We start from the raw sequence: 14,063 nt of genomic DNA on the forward strand, positions 1-14,063 counted from the left end.
TATGTAACGAATGAGGATTATTGGTTTTAATGAGTTATTTCTTTCTATTTGCACTATTATGCACTAATGAACAGCTCCGAGCAGATTTTGAAAGTACCTTTATCTTCTCTTAGACAAAAAAGTTCGTGATGAGAATGATCGTATGTAATTTAAGAGATCTGGAAATAAACATTAAGAACCATTATTTATAGTTACAAAAGTGGTCTAGAAAGAAAAGTCTTACGCCCGAATACTGAAAAGTTACTCAATTTTAAGTAACTTAAATATTGTTCTATCTCTGTCTTTTATAAAGAATTTATAGAGACAGAACTATTCTTGAGAGCGTCTTAAAATTGAGTGACGTTTGAGTATTTGTCCATTACTTAACCATTACCTCTTTGAATTCGAGCGTGAATTTCCCAGTTACAAACACAAACGTTCGCAGCGGTGTGATTGGGGCCGGCCCGCCAGCGACAGTGACCTCATAACAAGCCATACATACAATCTATGCTAAACATGAGAATACCGTAACTTATCTAAAAACTTGGCGTCTCATTCCTACATCGGAAAGCTTCCGTTACACCAATACTGACACAGAACGGAACTGTAAACAAAAAATGCTATATTTTTTATTTTTAGCTTAGCTATCATCAATCATTAGGTTTTTTGCCGTAGATACCGTCGCGTAACAAAAAACCGTGTAAGTAGATTTCGTTGATAAATTAGATTTAATTTATTGAATTATAATGGGTGTTTTCGAATGTAGCTTCTCGTTTGTTTAGTATTTGGGTCATATTTGTCTAGTCAGAGCAAAACATGACCTGTCTAGCACGTCTACCTCTTTGAGTAAAAGTTACTCGTAGACTAGTATTTTTGACAGAATTGGAAATACCCATCTTATTATTTTATGAGGTAGATTCGAGGCATACTCGTATGTTATGGGCCCCTTTAAAAAGTCCTTGACCCTGATCGATCGATGCTTTTTGGACGTCAAACTGTTCGGACAGCTCTTCTTCTGTTTTTAAGCTTAATTTATCAAAGTGTGTTTTACTTTTTTAAACTGTTTGGAATAAGGAGGTAACGAAGTAATTTCGTAGCGCATAAACGCCCTTTTTAGCTTGCTGTATGTACCTAAAGCAAAAATAAAAAAGTACCTACCTGAGTTACACGTACCTATCAATTGACAACACAAAATACATTTTTGATAAACCCAATCTTGATACGTTGCTGTGATTTTTAAAGTTAATATTTATTTTGTTATCTAAATCTAAAATTGATAAATTTGTATAACCTGCTACCGGAGCTCCGGGTGTCTACCTATCTCCTATCTATCAATAAATTTTCGCGTGTTATTTTGTATTTTCCACAATGTATAAAATATCAAAATTAAAGTCGTTTGGACGAAAGCGCTAATAACACGAAGACGTTTTATTTAAGGGAGGAAAATCGTCTAATGTCTTCTCCCGTCTTGGGCGAGGCGAAAGGAAGTGTCAGATTCTGTCTGACTATAAACTACCCCGTTCCTACTCCTGCTTTTCAAGCCGAAGCCCCGGTAAACCCGCTAGGTAGTCCACAGCTCCGGAACACTACAAAACACGTTACAGTTTTCTAATGTCACTATTAACCAGGAATTTGCATACACAATCATTATGTTTATTCTGTTTTTTTATACTTACTTTAACACTGAACACGTATTTTCCATCAAAATGCACTTCATAATTAATGTACAGTCTGGCACGATACTCAGACTGAATAAAAAAGCTGTCCCCCTTCTCAAAATCACCCCTACGACCCTTACTTAAAAGCTTTTTGATAAAATCAAGTCTATTACAGTTATAAAACTAACATACAGGGTAGTACAAGCTAGGGGTTGGAAAATAAGGGTTGTTCAAACATGTCAGTGTGGCTCGTTGGTCTAGAGGTATGATTCTCGCTTCGGGTGCGAGAGGTCCCGGGTTCAAATCCCGGACGAGCCCGTTTTCCCTTGTTACTTGTAAAAGTTCTTGGGAAAATTGACTTATATTTTTTGGTTTCGTAGCATTTTCTTAAACAATAACGTGAGTTAAGATTTGTTTTCGTTTATATTTTGAAATATTTTTGTAGATAGACAGGTTTTGATCGTCGTTCCAATAAAAACTGAATATAATCGGAAAATTTTGTATCAATTTGTTTTTAGTTAGGTAACTAGTATGCATGGTATTACAGGTGGTATGGTACTTCGGCTACGGTGGCTGCCTACTAATTAGGTACCAACAGGTGGTGGGGCTTCGATGCCTACAAATATTTATACGACGGTATGACGAGTATGTGATAATCCATTGCTGGACGAGTCACAAACAATAATCTTCCCTGCACAACGGAGTTTACCACAGTTAGTAGACGGGTTAGAGATTGCTTTAAAAGGTTCAGGTTTATCAGAGAGTACTGCTGGAGCTGCCTGCTGTCTACTAAATGTGAAGTATCTTAGTCGGCTCTTACGACAACCGAAAGAAGAATGCATAGGTTTGTGATAAATGTGAGTAGGTACCTACCAGTTTACTCCATAGTAATTACACTGCAGTGCACGCAGCCCTACATAGATTTCATTTTCCGTATGCATGGACACTTATTTTCTTAGAATAATCAAAGATTGTATCAGTTTATTGTAATGTATTTTTCTTTATCCAATTAAACTATCAATGACGTTAATCAAAGTTGAATAATATTTTATTTTATCAAAAGGCATTAGCAATTTAATCGTCCAAACATCAGTTTTTCTATCATCCTTTGAAATGATGATATTGAATTGATTCCAAGTAAAGATTACAAGTGATTCACGAATGTGACCACTTCATTGCAACTTCAACTTGTTGTTCCTTCTGATCGTTTCTTATCTACAGCCGCCATTTTTGATTGGCAAACTAAGACTAGAAATTCGAAGTAATAAGGGAAAAATAAATGCGAAGAATAAAAACGACATATCTTTATAATAAAAACAATTTATTGCTTCCTTTAGCATACCCAAGTATCAATGAATAGAATAGCTTTAATGTCATGAAAGTTTAACATGTTGAAAGATGTGATCCTCGTTGCTTGCACCCCGCAACTCGGTCAGACCTTTCGTACAATAATCACAATTTTATTTATCCTAATAAATAATGCATTTATTTTGATATTATATAACGTATTTACATAAATAAAATGCTCTTCATCGCATCGCGAATTGTTAAGATTTATTCATGAATTTTTATCTTACGCGGGAAAGGCGGCCATGTTGGAAAATTCCCGTTTTTTTTTTATAAAGGAAGGTCGGCTTAGTCGATTTTCGTTTCGTGAACTAAAAGTAGAATTAAAATTACAATGCTCGATACTTTATTTTATTTTTTTCACTCAGGGAAACTAATATTTATTGTACTGTAGCAAGCATTGGACAAAATAATTAAATAGATATATTTATTATGCTTACATTATTATAATTTGTAGCTAAAACAACAATTATTATGGCAAGTTTTTAGCATAATCGATACGAAAAGGTGGATAATACTAAATGTATCACAATTTTTGGCAAATAGTTGCATATGTAGGAACAGTAACTAAAATATCAGGTATTTTTACACCCACTCTAAATTAACATAAAACGCATTCCACATAAAATAGGTAACAAAAACATTTATAAACTTCATTACGACTAGTGGTTCTTACATCTAATGAAATCAAACTTTGGTCGTTGTGCCATTTTTTTAGGATTTAAGGGTTTTACAATTTTTTTTTTGTTTTTCCTTTTTGTTGTGTCCTTTCTTTAAGCTTATGAATAAGCCGTCGCATTTTGTATTGTCGGTGTCAGTTGATTACGTAGCGCAAATGTTGCAGAGTATAAAATGCGACCTGAAAAAGAAAATGGAATTAAATGAATAATATTATTTATGTAAGTAGGTAAGGTAATATCGGTTACAAAAGTATTTAAAGTATTTATGTCTTATACAAGTTCCCCTGCTCAGGTTCTTAGGTGAGCAACGTTTTTATAAGTCCTATGGTAATGCAAGTCCATCTGTCCATGATTGACACTCAAATCTATATACAAATATCAGAGACGACACTTTATACAAGATACACACATACTATACCGTAAAATTTGAAGAGGTAAAACTAATGCATACCTATTAATTTGGCTAATTCGTTTTCTTAGCATCTTTGGTTTCCTCCTTGGGCTGTCCCTTGCCCAGCAGCTTGGCGAGTGAGTCCCAGATGCCTCCAAGGAACAGCGCGCAGAACAAGTTCTCGAAGGGCACGAAGGGATCGTGGATGCCCAGGAGAATTGATGACAGCTGAAAGAAAAGATAAAACGATTCTTTAAACGATGTTCTTGTAACAATTAAATTGACAATCCTTTCATGTCGATAAAACTGTTAACGTCGCCCGACATCGTCTGATGTCTCCAGGGATACCCACATGTGGCTCGACAAAATGTTCCTAGGGGAGACGAGGCCTTATACACACTTTAGTCATCATCAAAAAAGGAGTTTCAATCTAAAGCATTAAATAAATTCACTTTTTGGCAATGGCAATTTCAATGATGTGCTTCTGCTTACCTTAAAGTATACGAAGAATATCACGATGCCGAAGTACACGAGAGCGTGCGGCGCAGAAATGAGGTCAGTCTTCTTGTCTAGCACGAAAATAATGGACGCAACCAGAGAGGCCTTCGTGTAGCTGAAATTGAAAAGTTAGAATTGTATTAGAAATGATGGAAATTACCATAATATTGAATGTAATGCCCTTGTATTGAAATACTGAATAGGTTTGCGATCAATGTATTGTAAGAAGTTTCTAATTTTGCTTGCAACATTATGTGTGATTTATGGCGTCAGATCGTAATTTTAGTTGGTTCCGTTTCCACCGCATTTCCATATTGCCATGAGTATTAAAATACTCGTAATAACGAGTTAAACCAACTGTTCTTGTTCTCGACTTGTTTTCTCATATCAAGCCAATTTTTTTCAGTCATTTAAAGCTTTTGGATTTGAACTTAGAATTTAAGATCGATCGCAATGAAAGCCTTGCTCACTTAAACCTACAGATCCATTATCGCCTGAGGCGCCATCTACCTACTCAATAAAAATATATGACCCACCAACCAAGGTAGATACTTACAAGCTAGGCTGCATGGTTTCCATTGCAGTAGGTGTCCAGGCACCACGGATCAGTCGCTCCACCAGCTTAGTGAATCCTGCTCCGTTGCCCTTCAAGGTACCTGGAATAGACATTTCACATAATATGAGTACATACATACAGGGCTTTGGAATGTAAAAGACTAGTCTTGACTGGGGGCATTCACATCTGGGAGGGACACTTCATTTAGTTCAGTTCAGGTTCAGTATTTGTTCCTTAGCAAGTTGAACTACAAAAAGACCAGTGTCGAAACCTTTAATAAAGGTAAAAAGTAACAAAAAAATATAGTAGAATGAAACCTATTGGAAATGAAAGAGAATATGCCAAAAAATTAAGAAACAATAAATTCCACTCCATCCGAGTTCAGGAAGTGGGAGTGGGGGGGGGTTAAGGTTAAAAATCGTTTTATCGCAATTTTTGGCGAAACAACAAGTCCTGTAAAAAGGTCATGACATGTTATCACCATATCCAACTTTGAACTTTATTATTAGGGTAGTTAAGTACTTGAGTTAGACTATCGTACTCACCAACAATGATCATTATTACGTAGGCGTTAGGGTACAGTTTCGCGGCGTGGCTGACTCCATCGTAGACTTTCTTGGCGCGGTAAATCTCTTTCATGGCTGAAGCAACTACCTTCACTGGTAGGAACTTCGCCACTTTATATCCCACGTCGAATGGTGTGTAGAAAACTAAGTACCTGGAATTGGTTAAAAATAATATTTCATTTCATTTCAGAAATTACAAAAGTCCAAAAAATCACTTCCTCACTTTTTTATTCGTGTAGGATGCGTTCAAAAGTTGGCAGCAACTTTAGGAAAATTAACGTCATCATAAGGGCTCCTAAACATGGGCTCGCTGTTATAGCATCGGTAATCCCCCTTTAAGGCTTGAGAGACAGGGCAGGAAGTCATTGGATAATTTTCCTATCAAGAAAAAAGAAAAGCAAAAAATGCTTAAAAATTGTTGCAGATTTATTTAGCTTAGTCCAGGGCACTGCTATATCTATACTTAATATTATAAGGCTGAAGAGTTTGTTTGATTGTCTGTTTGTTTGTTTGAACGCGCTAATCGGTTTCATTTAAAAATATATATTTTTCTAAAACTGGTCCGACTTACGTCATAATAACGGACTGCATTACTTTAATTATTTAGTGCAATAGTAGCGTAACCCACCCTTACGTTTTTTTGGCACGGAGAAAAATTACAAGGCTACAAAATCAAACTCTCTGCGTTAATAACGTATGACAAGATACGCCATTTGAGCGATTACATTGATTACATTGAAGGCATAATTCGGTGTCCTATTCGCTCGTAAGTCGAGTTACAATCGTTGTGCTCATAACTTTATTGACAAAATAATGTCAAGATTATTGTAAGTAGAAATACTTCCTTTTAGCAATAAACAAACTTCTTTTCTTTTTATGCGCTATTATTGTACTAAGCAATCTACACACTACATCGTTCCAGTTTTTCGGCACATACAAATATGGGGATTGAAAAAACGAATATTAACTAAGACAATTTTTTGAGTAGTTGCCATTACGCTAATGCCAGTTCTTAACCCACGAAATGGTGTGCCTTACTGGCCTTAGAGTGTAATAGAATTATTATTGGACGACGTTGAATACAGCTGTTAAGACTTATGGCCCTATTCCATTTTACGACACCATACGTCTAGTTTATGACTTAGCCATTTGTGTGACTACAAATACACAATGTTTATTAAGTACCTAGGTACATTGCGTAGGAAACATATCTTTAGAACTTCTTGTAATACTAGATATGAAATGAGTTAGTACAGTAATTTGTTAAGCCCCATTTTTGCAAACGGAAACCAAACAGGGGAATGTCAACTGCTGGAGCTAAAAGCACCCGACGACTTTCTATAGTCTGCCCAACGAAAGATGTCCAAAAACACTTTAAATTCGAATTGACAAATAAAGAGTAGCCTAGCTGGTTCACACATTACACATGAGTAACAAGAAGAATTTGTATAAGGCCACGTTTAAAAAAAATAGATGAATAAATAAATGATACAAACCATGTGACAGTTCCAATAATAAGCTGCGGTGTGTTCTTAAGTGGGGCTAGCATCGGTTCCCCGAGCAGGCCATTGACCACCATGCCGCCCGCGAAGATCACCAGCATTGTGGACAGCCAGCATGACAGGGGGTGCTTGCGGGAGAACGCCTGTGCACCTGGAATAGCCAACATGAAGAGTTAGTTGATTGCATGACTTATTTTTTGCAGGCGGAATATCATCCAATGACTTCTCTCGCCAGGGCAAAGCGAGAGGGAGTGTCAGACTCTTACTGACTAAAAACCACCCCGTTCCTACTCCTGCTTGTCAAGCCGGAGTCCCGGTAAACCCGCTAGGTAGATTGATTGCATGACTGGACTCTTAAATGTGTACCTATGAGTACGGATTACTAAATGTAGGTTCTAGGTTTGTTAGGAATTATACTTAGGAATGTCAGCCAAGTTATTTAATACGAGTATGCAGGTTGAGTCCGAGCAAAGACAATAAGGGTGCTTTTCTACCAGAGATTTGCTAAGCTATACAGTGGATGCGTTTGACTTCCACCAATCTTATTCATTGGTATCGGCATGTTCATCAGCCATAGTTTCACAGCTTAGCTATTAGATCTTTGTAACTACATACCACCCAAAACATAAATGTGAAAGGCTGCCAAGTTCGATAATATTGGAATGCTTCGCGTATAAAAGAAGTGAGATCTAAATAAGTACCAAGTTCCATACACAGACCTCAGTTAAAAATGATATAACAAGTTGGCAAGTTTTCACACACTTTGTTATAAACCTACTAAACGCAATGAGTCAAGTATATAATTTTCTATTAAAACTTGCCAAGTTATATCATTTTTAACTGAGGTCTGTGTATGGAACTTGGTACTTATTTAGATCTCACTTCTTTTATAGGCGAAGCATTCAATATTATCGAACTTGGCAGCCTTTCACATTTATGTTTTGGGTGGGATTTCATTTATTTTTGTAAGGTTTATTTTCTTTTTTCTTATTTTACTTTACTTTGACTAAATACAAACCTTCGTAACGAATTTTAGGTCGGTACGACCATTGGAAGATATAGATAATTTTTTTGTTTTAGTTCCTTAGGGGTATGAATTTACACCTTCATTATTTTTAAAACCGACTCACACTTGGCCATTTTCAGATTTTTTCCTTTACCTTGACCTAAAGACCTACCTCCATGCCAAATTTCAAGTCAATACGACCATTGGAAGTGGTCAGTCAGTCAGTGAGTGTATAGTAAAAATAGCGATTTTCTGACGTCAATATCTCAAAACCTACAAAGGTACATTAATGAAATTTTGTATTTTAGATAAGTAAGTAGATCTCGACAGATACTAGAAATTTCATATGCGTAGATAAAATAGATTTTGAGTTATAGGTGGGTCGAACTTGGCCCGAAATGGTTCGTGTAATATAACCCACGGCCGGTGTGTCGGTTTTTTGCTCGAACTTGGCGGACACACTGCCGTGTGTCTAGATCACATCCCTAAAGGACCCTTGCGTAATATCTGAGCCGCAGCTGGACGGTGGTGTCTCCTACCGCTGTCAGGTATACGCCCGAACAAAACAAAAATAAAATGGTCCTATGCTTTCTTGTAAAGTCATTTCTTTTGTACAGTCTCTGTACTGAATCAATCTTCATTTGCTTAGCTGTCTACCAAATAATAGGTTGTTTGTGCGTTTCGCTTTGATCTGTAACTATCTGGAAATCATATAAATATTTGTGTCTTGCCTAAACTGAAACCGTTGATACACCTATGTGGTGTAATATTTACCAGAAGCTTTGTATAATATGTCCTACAAACAATCAAATTAGACGAATCAAATCCAATAGGCGGATTTTTCCTTATTGGATTTATAAAAGTAATACCTGAACCGTGGTTTAACTACTGGATAACGAATTTTCCGGTTAGGACAAAATCCGTAACATGCTGAATAACAAGTGGTCATTGTCGGAAAAAATGGATAACAAAACAGTCATCACGAGTATTGCGAGTCATCTAAGTATGTCTACCTCTAACTAAATACGTAGGTATTAGGTACCTACCAGGTAAGGTTGTGTGTGTTCAGTGACCTAAATGACAGGTCACCATGCGCAGTACGCCCGTACGTTTAGCCGTTCTACCCCTACAGTAACAGCATTTTTTTTGTTAGTTTGTTTTTTTTTTAACTTGTCAATTGTGGTCAACCTATTACGTTACATTGTGTTTATTTTTTTGAATTTAAGTTACTAAGGTATTTTGGAGAAGAATTAGGATATTAAAATGTTTTCCCTTGTACAACAAAGAAATAATTTCATGTTATTTACATATTTTAATCCATCTCCTACAAAGAAAGAACTTAATGTTATTTACCTATTTGAAACCAGCTCCTATTTCTAAGCTGTTTAAAGTGGCATCCTCAGTTGCGGCTTCAGATAGAGAAAATCTGGGATTCAAAATGTAGAGTATTATTATTTTGATAACGTGCAGTCAGATGTATACTAACTTATTCCAATATTTTTAGGTCCATGTGAATGCTATTAAAAGGTGGTTAGCAATAAAGCTAGTGATGTTGTCATTTATGATTGGTTTTTAGTAGGTAGTAACTGGCTATTTGTGTGTACGTATAACTCAGCATTCATTAAAAGTGTACGAAGTCGCTTAAAATATTTTTCTGTTTAGTCTAGTTCGACAGTTTCTTTTCTGCAAAAACTGCCAAAACGTCAATACTTATTTCGATAGCCGAACCTGTCAGAAGATTGTGGTCATACTTACTTAATTTTTCACCTAAATCAGCGCCGTGTTTCAAGCCGTTGTGCTTTTGCCACGGCATTTTAGCTGAGCACTATTTTTTTTTTTTTTGCACAAACGAGCAAACGAGTCACCTGATGGTAAGCGATCAGCGCTTTTTAATGGAGCCAACTTTATAATATACAAACTTTATAATGGTGCAAATAAACTGTTTTTCTTTATTTTCTTCTTCTTTCACTATTTACTCAAACCTATGGGAAGTACTCTGCTTCTGCTTGGTGTACCTAAATTAGCAGACATTGCAAACAGTCCCACTGAACGTATTTAAGTTGTTAAAGTCTACTTAGCGGTTTAACACGCAGAGTGGTTGTAGAGACGGTCATCTTTTGTGTACAAAATCCAAATTAGTTTCTTTTCTGCCCGATTGGGACAGCTAACTGTTCTTGAATCAACTCTAATTGCTGTTCGTTGTTGCATTGCAAAAAATATAGGCACCTAGGTAATTATGGATGTGCTTGCGTGTTTGCTGGTAACTGACCTCGCTACATCTATTTCTTGAGAACCTACCTAGAGAAAACGTAACTAATATCTTAGGTACTTGATCCGATAGACAAACTAGATATACTTAAGTATAGTTTTGTTGGACTGTACAGTGTACACTAGCTTATAAGTTTTAACATGTACCTTTTAATAAAGAAATAAATACTTTGCTATATAATCCGTCTGTTGTTCATGTAACACATTTTTTTTTTTTTTTTTTTCAGTTGGGAAAATCATCCAATGACTTCTCTCGCCAGGGCAAAGCGAGAGGGAGTGTCAGAGTCTTACTGACTAAAAACCACCCCGTTCCTACTCCTGCTTGTCGAGCCGGAGCCTCGGTAAACCCGCTAGGTAGTCCGCAGCTCCGGATTAATACATCAGTGATGAAGTCGGGTAAAAAGCTTTTTTATTTTGATAATGTAACAAATCCTAGGTATGTACTCACGTAGGTAGACAGTAAGAAAAAAGCAAGAGTTCGTCTTCTGTTTCTTCGATAATCACAGTAGGTAATCCTATATTTAGGTAACAGTTCACATAGTAAAGTTTAATTTTTTCAAATTGGGACGGACGACGTACCTATTTGCGTTTGTGTAGTTAATTTATCTCGGTTTTTATAACGAGCACATCTGTCATAAGATTTACGACAGTATTCTAGGCACGTATGCTCATCATATACCTACGTAGGTGTACCTACATATACTAAACATAGTAGTAAACATAGTATTTATTATACTGCATCATCCAACTATAACTTAGTATAACTACAAAACGTTGAGGACCTGTGGAACTCGTTCAGGCAAAAAATACTGACCTAATTTGGAAAAAATTGGCAAAGATAGGTTATCTAGAGTAACCTGAATAGGTGGGTTGGTACCTATCATTATTTTCGTTAATTTAAAAAAATAGACACGTATTTTTTATTTTCTTACGGAAATGGATAGTTTCGAAGGTACCTATATCGATTTGAAATATTGCATGATAGGTACTATACGTAGAAAGGACGTAACTTTGATTCGTTTTATTTCAGAATTATTATCTTACCTATATGACAAAATAAAAAAAATACGTACCTAATAGATTTTCATTGCCTAACTGATGGAATAAATAGATTTTTAATTTTGATACCCCATCATCAATTCATCATCCCTATTAGAATAGCACTATCTATAGTCTGGTTGTATTTCTATCCAGATCAATTACTTCCTATTTTAATCTAGGAAAAATAACGCCGGTTAGTTTTCAGACAGAAAAATAAATTGCTATGCGACCCGCGTCTGTCATTTCATTTCATAAGAGAAACTGTGTTTAGTTGGCTTCCTGCCAAGCGGTGTCGTGGCATTAACTGTTGCAGGTTATCTCCACACGTGGTTTGAGGTGGTTAACCGATTTATTGTGCGTTTAAAACTAACATAACCTCACGCCTGTCTCCCATGGGAGTAGGCAGAGACAATGGAACGCCAATTGCCACGGTTCTTACACACTTCTTTCGCTTCATCAACAGTCATCAGTCTTTAAAACTAAATCTTAATGTCTTTAATGTGCGTTTAAAACTAAATCTTTATCATGTTTCCCTGTAAATTTGAGATATTTACTCAATATGCAACTTTAGGGTTATGTTTTTAAGATTGAATTTTAGTAGATAGGTAAAGCTTATTGCCTTGTGGTTTACAATATTTCGTAGTATATTTGATGGCTGTACAGGATGTGAATATGTAACGCATATATGTTTGCTATCCTTTTCCTTTATGCATCGTTTGTGGGAAGGCAGGTAACATTATTTTGATATATAGGCTTCCTGTTGTTAGGTAGGCACTATATTATGTATGTTTCTGATAATGATATTATTATCTTTTTTAAAAGTAAATGATGGATCGGAGCTTTCAAGCAGTTAGGAACCCATTTTTTGCTAACGTGTTTACATTGGAAAACTCCGCTTGGCTCTCTGGAGTGTAGCCCTCAGTTCAGATACTTAAATAAAAAAAAATATTTAAGACTGATTTCATTTACATTTAATTCTGTAAATATTTTGGTTGAATTTCATACATTTTAAGCATGAAAATGTAATATTTTTAGTAATATCCTTAGCTGTGGACATTGATCCGTAAATTCGTTGACATCAAATGTGGCTCGTTGGTCTAGGGGTATGATTCTCGCTTCGGGTGCGAGAGGTCCCGGGTTCAAATCCCGGACGAGCCCGGTGCAAATTACTTTTAGTAATAAACACAGTTTTGTTACTCGAAAAGCTTTCATATCATATTCTTTTTTTGTCATAACTTTTTCTAGAATCATTTCAATTTTTGTATTTAACGCCATCTGTGGGCTAACTGTAACATGTCGAAGCGAGCTTGATTACAACTTTCAAATGTGACAGCAAATCTAGTTTTATGTAAGGTTCTTATCTAAAACCTAACCTAACCACGAAATAGGTAAATAACATTTATAAATATTATATGTATTTTAGTTTGTTATAATATTTTTTACAACATCGAATTATTGGCGACCACGTCAGTGATAAGATGTTGATAGGAATGCATACGATAAATTGTGGGAACCGAAATAACTTGTTTAGAAATAGATACCTACATAATTATTTTCCTTTTTGATGCTTTGCCATTACCTTTGATGTTGTGTTTATGCAAATAATATTGTGTTCGGTCAACATTAGCTGATATTGGAGCTATTCGGGCTATAGATGCTGCGGGAACAATCTATTTTTAAACTCGTTTAGGTGTCTTTTATTTTAGAACATTCCGTACAAATTACCTTTTAGCTATTAATAAAAAAAACATTAAAGGATGCGGAAGTGTGACAACAAGGTTATGGTATTGGCGGGATTTATTTAAAAATAAATTAAATACCACTTACCAGATCCCAAATCTTCTCTGACTGCAAGAGCACATAATAAAGAATGTGCTATGTCGAAATATGGGTACATTTTTAGTTTAATGACCTGGTTGGCCAGGTCCAAGAAGGCTTCGGGATCCATGGTGATAGATTTAAGTTTATTTCACGTTAGAACAGTCAATTATTTGCACAACTAAACACCGACAATAGCGTGACACGGTGACGCGCGTCCGCGACTTACCGCGGGCGAAGTAGCCGCGAGACTGGGATGCGGCGAGCCCGTACTCACTGTTATGTACCAATATGAACGCCTTATAATTATTTTGGTCAGACGCGACAAACCATCTCGTTTTGTGCCCGGGATTAGCATTGAGCGATAGGTTGCTTAGTTATAAACAACTCTTGTCAAATATTTATCAATTTTATTAGAATTTGTAACTTTTCAGATAATATACAGCTATTTTGACATCGTTCTCAACGTTTCCGTAGTGTAGCGGTTATCACGTGTGCTTCACACGCACAAGGCCCCCGGTTCGATCCCGGGCGGAAACAGATGTTCTTTTTGGATATTTTTTGCCACATTTTTATAAGAAAACGTTAAAAACAGAAGAATTTATGTTGTTTAAGCTTTATTAACTTTAAAAAAGTATTATTTCAGCTTTTTTTAAAGTCGTTCATAGTGTTTATTAGCACAACGGATGGAAAGCAAATTGAAGGCCAATTATGTAGCAAGTAGCAACAAAGAAATTGCCAGACCAATAGGTA

The 14,063-nt window shown here is 36.0% G+C and overlaps 1 protein-coding gene and 3 non-coding genes across 4 annotated transcripts; 3 read left to right on the forward strand and 1 right to left on the reverse strand.

Annotated features, from left to right (window-relative positions):
- Positions 1–1,883: 1,883 nt before the first annotated feature.
- On the forward strand, positions 1,884–1,955 carry Trnap-cgg (transfer RNA proline (anticodon CGG)). The gene has a single exon. It is a non-coding gene; the product is annotated as a tRNA-Pro (tRNA).
- Positions 1,956–2,941: 986 nt separating this feature from the next.
- LOC118266219 (trimeric intracellular cation channel type 1B.1) lies at positions 2,942–13,664 on the reverse strand. Its single transcript, XM_035579615.2, has 7 exons — positions 13,320–13,664; positions 7,172–7,328; positions 5,655–5,827; positions 5,110–5,209; positions 4,548–4,668; positions 4,116–4,283; positions 2,942–3,843 (listed from the first exon to the last, which is right to left on the reverse strand). The coding sequence occupies exons 1-6, from the start codon at positions 13,438–13,440 to the stop codon at positions 4,128–4,130; spliced, it is 828 nt and encodes a 275-aa protein (XP_035435508.1). The 5' UTR covers positions 13,441–13,664; the 3' UTR covers positions 2,942–3,843; positions 4,116–4,127.
- On the forward strand, positions 12,579–12,650 carry Trnap-cgg (transfer RNA proline (anticodon CGG)). Its single transcript has one exon. It is a non-coding gene; the product is annotated as a tRNA-Pro (tRNA).
- A 113-nt stretch (positions 13,665–13,777) lies between the features above and the next one.
- Trnav-cac (transfer RNA valine (anticodon CAC)) lies at positions 13,778–13,850 on the forward strand. The gene has a single exon. It is a non-coding gene; the product is annotated as a tRNA-Val (tRNA).
- The last annotated feature ends 213 nt before the right edge of the window (positions 13,851–14,063 follow it).

The sequence above is a fragment of the Spodoptera frugiperda genome, chromosome 7 (assembly GCF_023101765.2).
Source record: "Spodoptera frugiperda isolate SF20-4 chromosome 7, AGI-APGP_CSIRO_Sfru_2.0, whole genome shotgun sequence".
Taxonomy (NCBI): domain Eukaryota; kingdom Metazoa; phylum Arthropoda; class Insecta; order Lepidoptera; family Noctuidae; genus Spodoptera; species Spodoptera frugiperda.

Coding starts and splice junctions, on each gene's coding strand:
- LOC118266219 (XM_035579615.2), bottom strand. CDS start 13,440: ATGGATCCCGAAGCCTTCTTGGACCTGGCCAACCAGGTCATTAAACTA. Junction 5,828..7,171: donor ATTATTGGAACTGTCACATG/GTTTGTATCATT, acceptor AACCAATTCCAG/GTACTTAGTTTTCTACACAC. Junction 4,284..4,547: donor TATTCTTCGTATACTTTAAG/GTAAGCAGAAGC, acceptor CTTTTCTTTCAG/CTGTCATCAATTCTCCTGGG.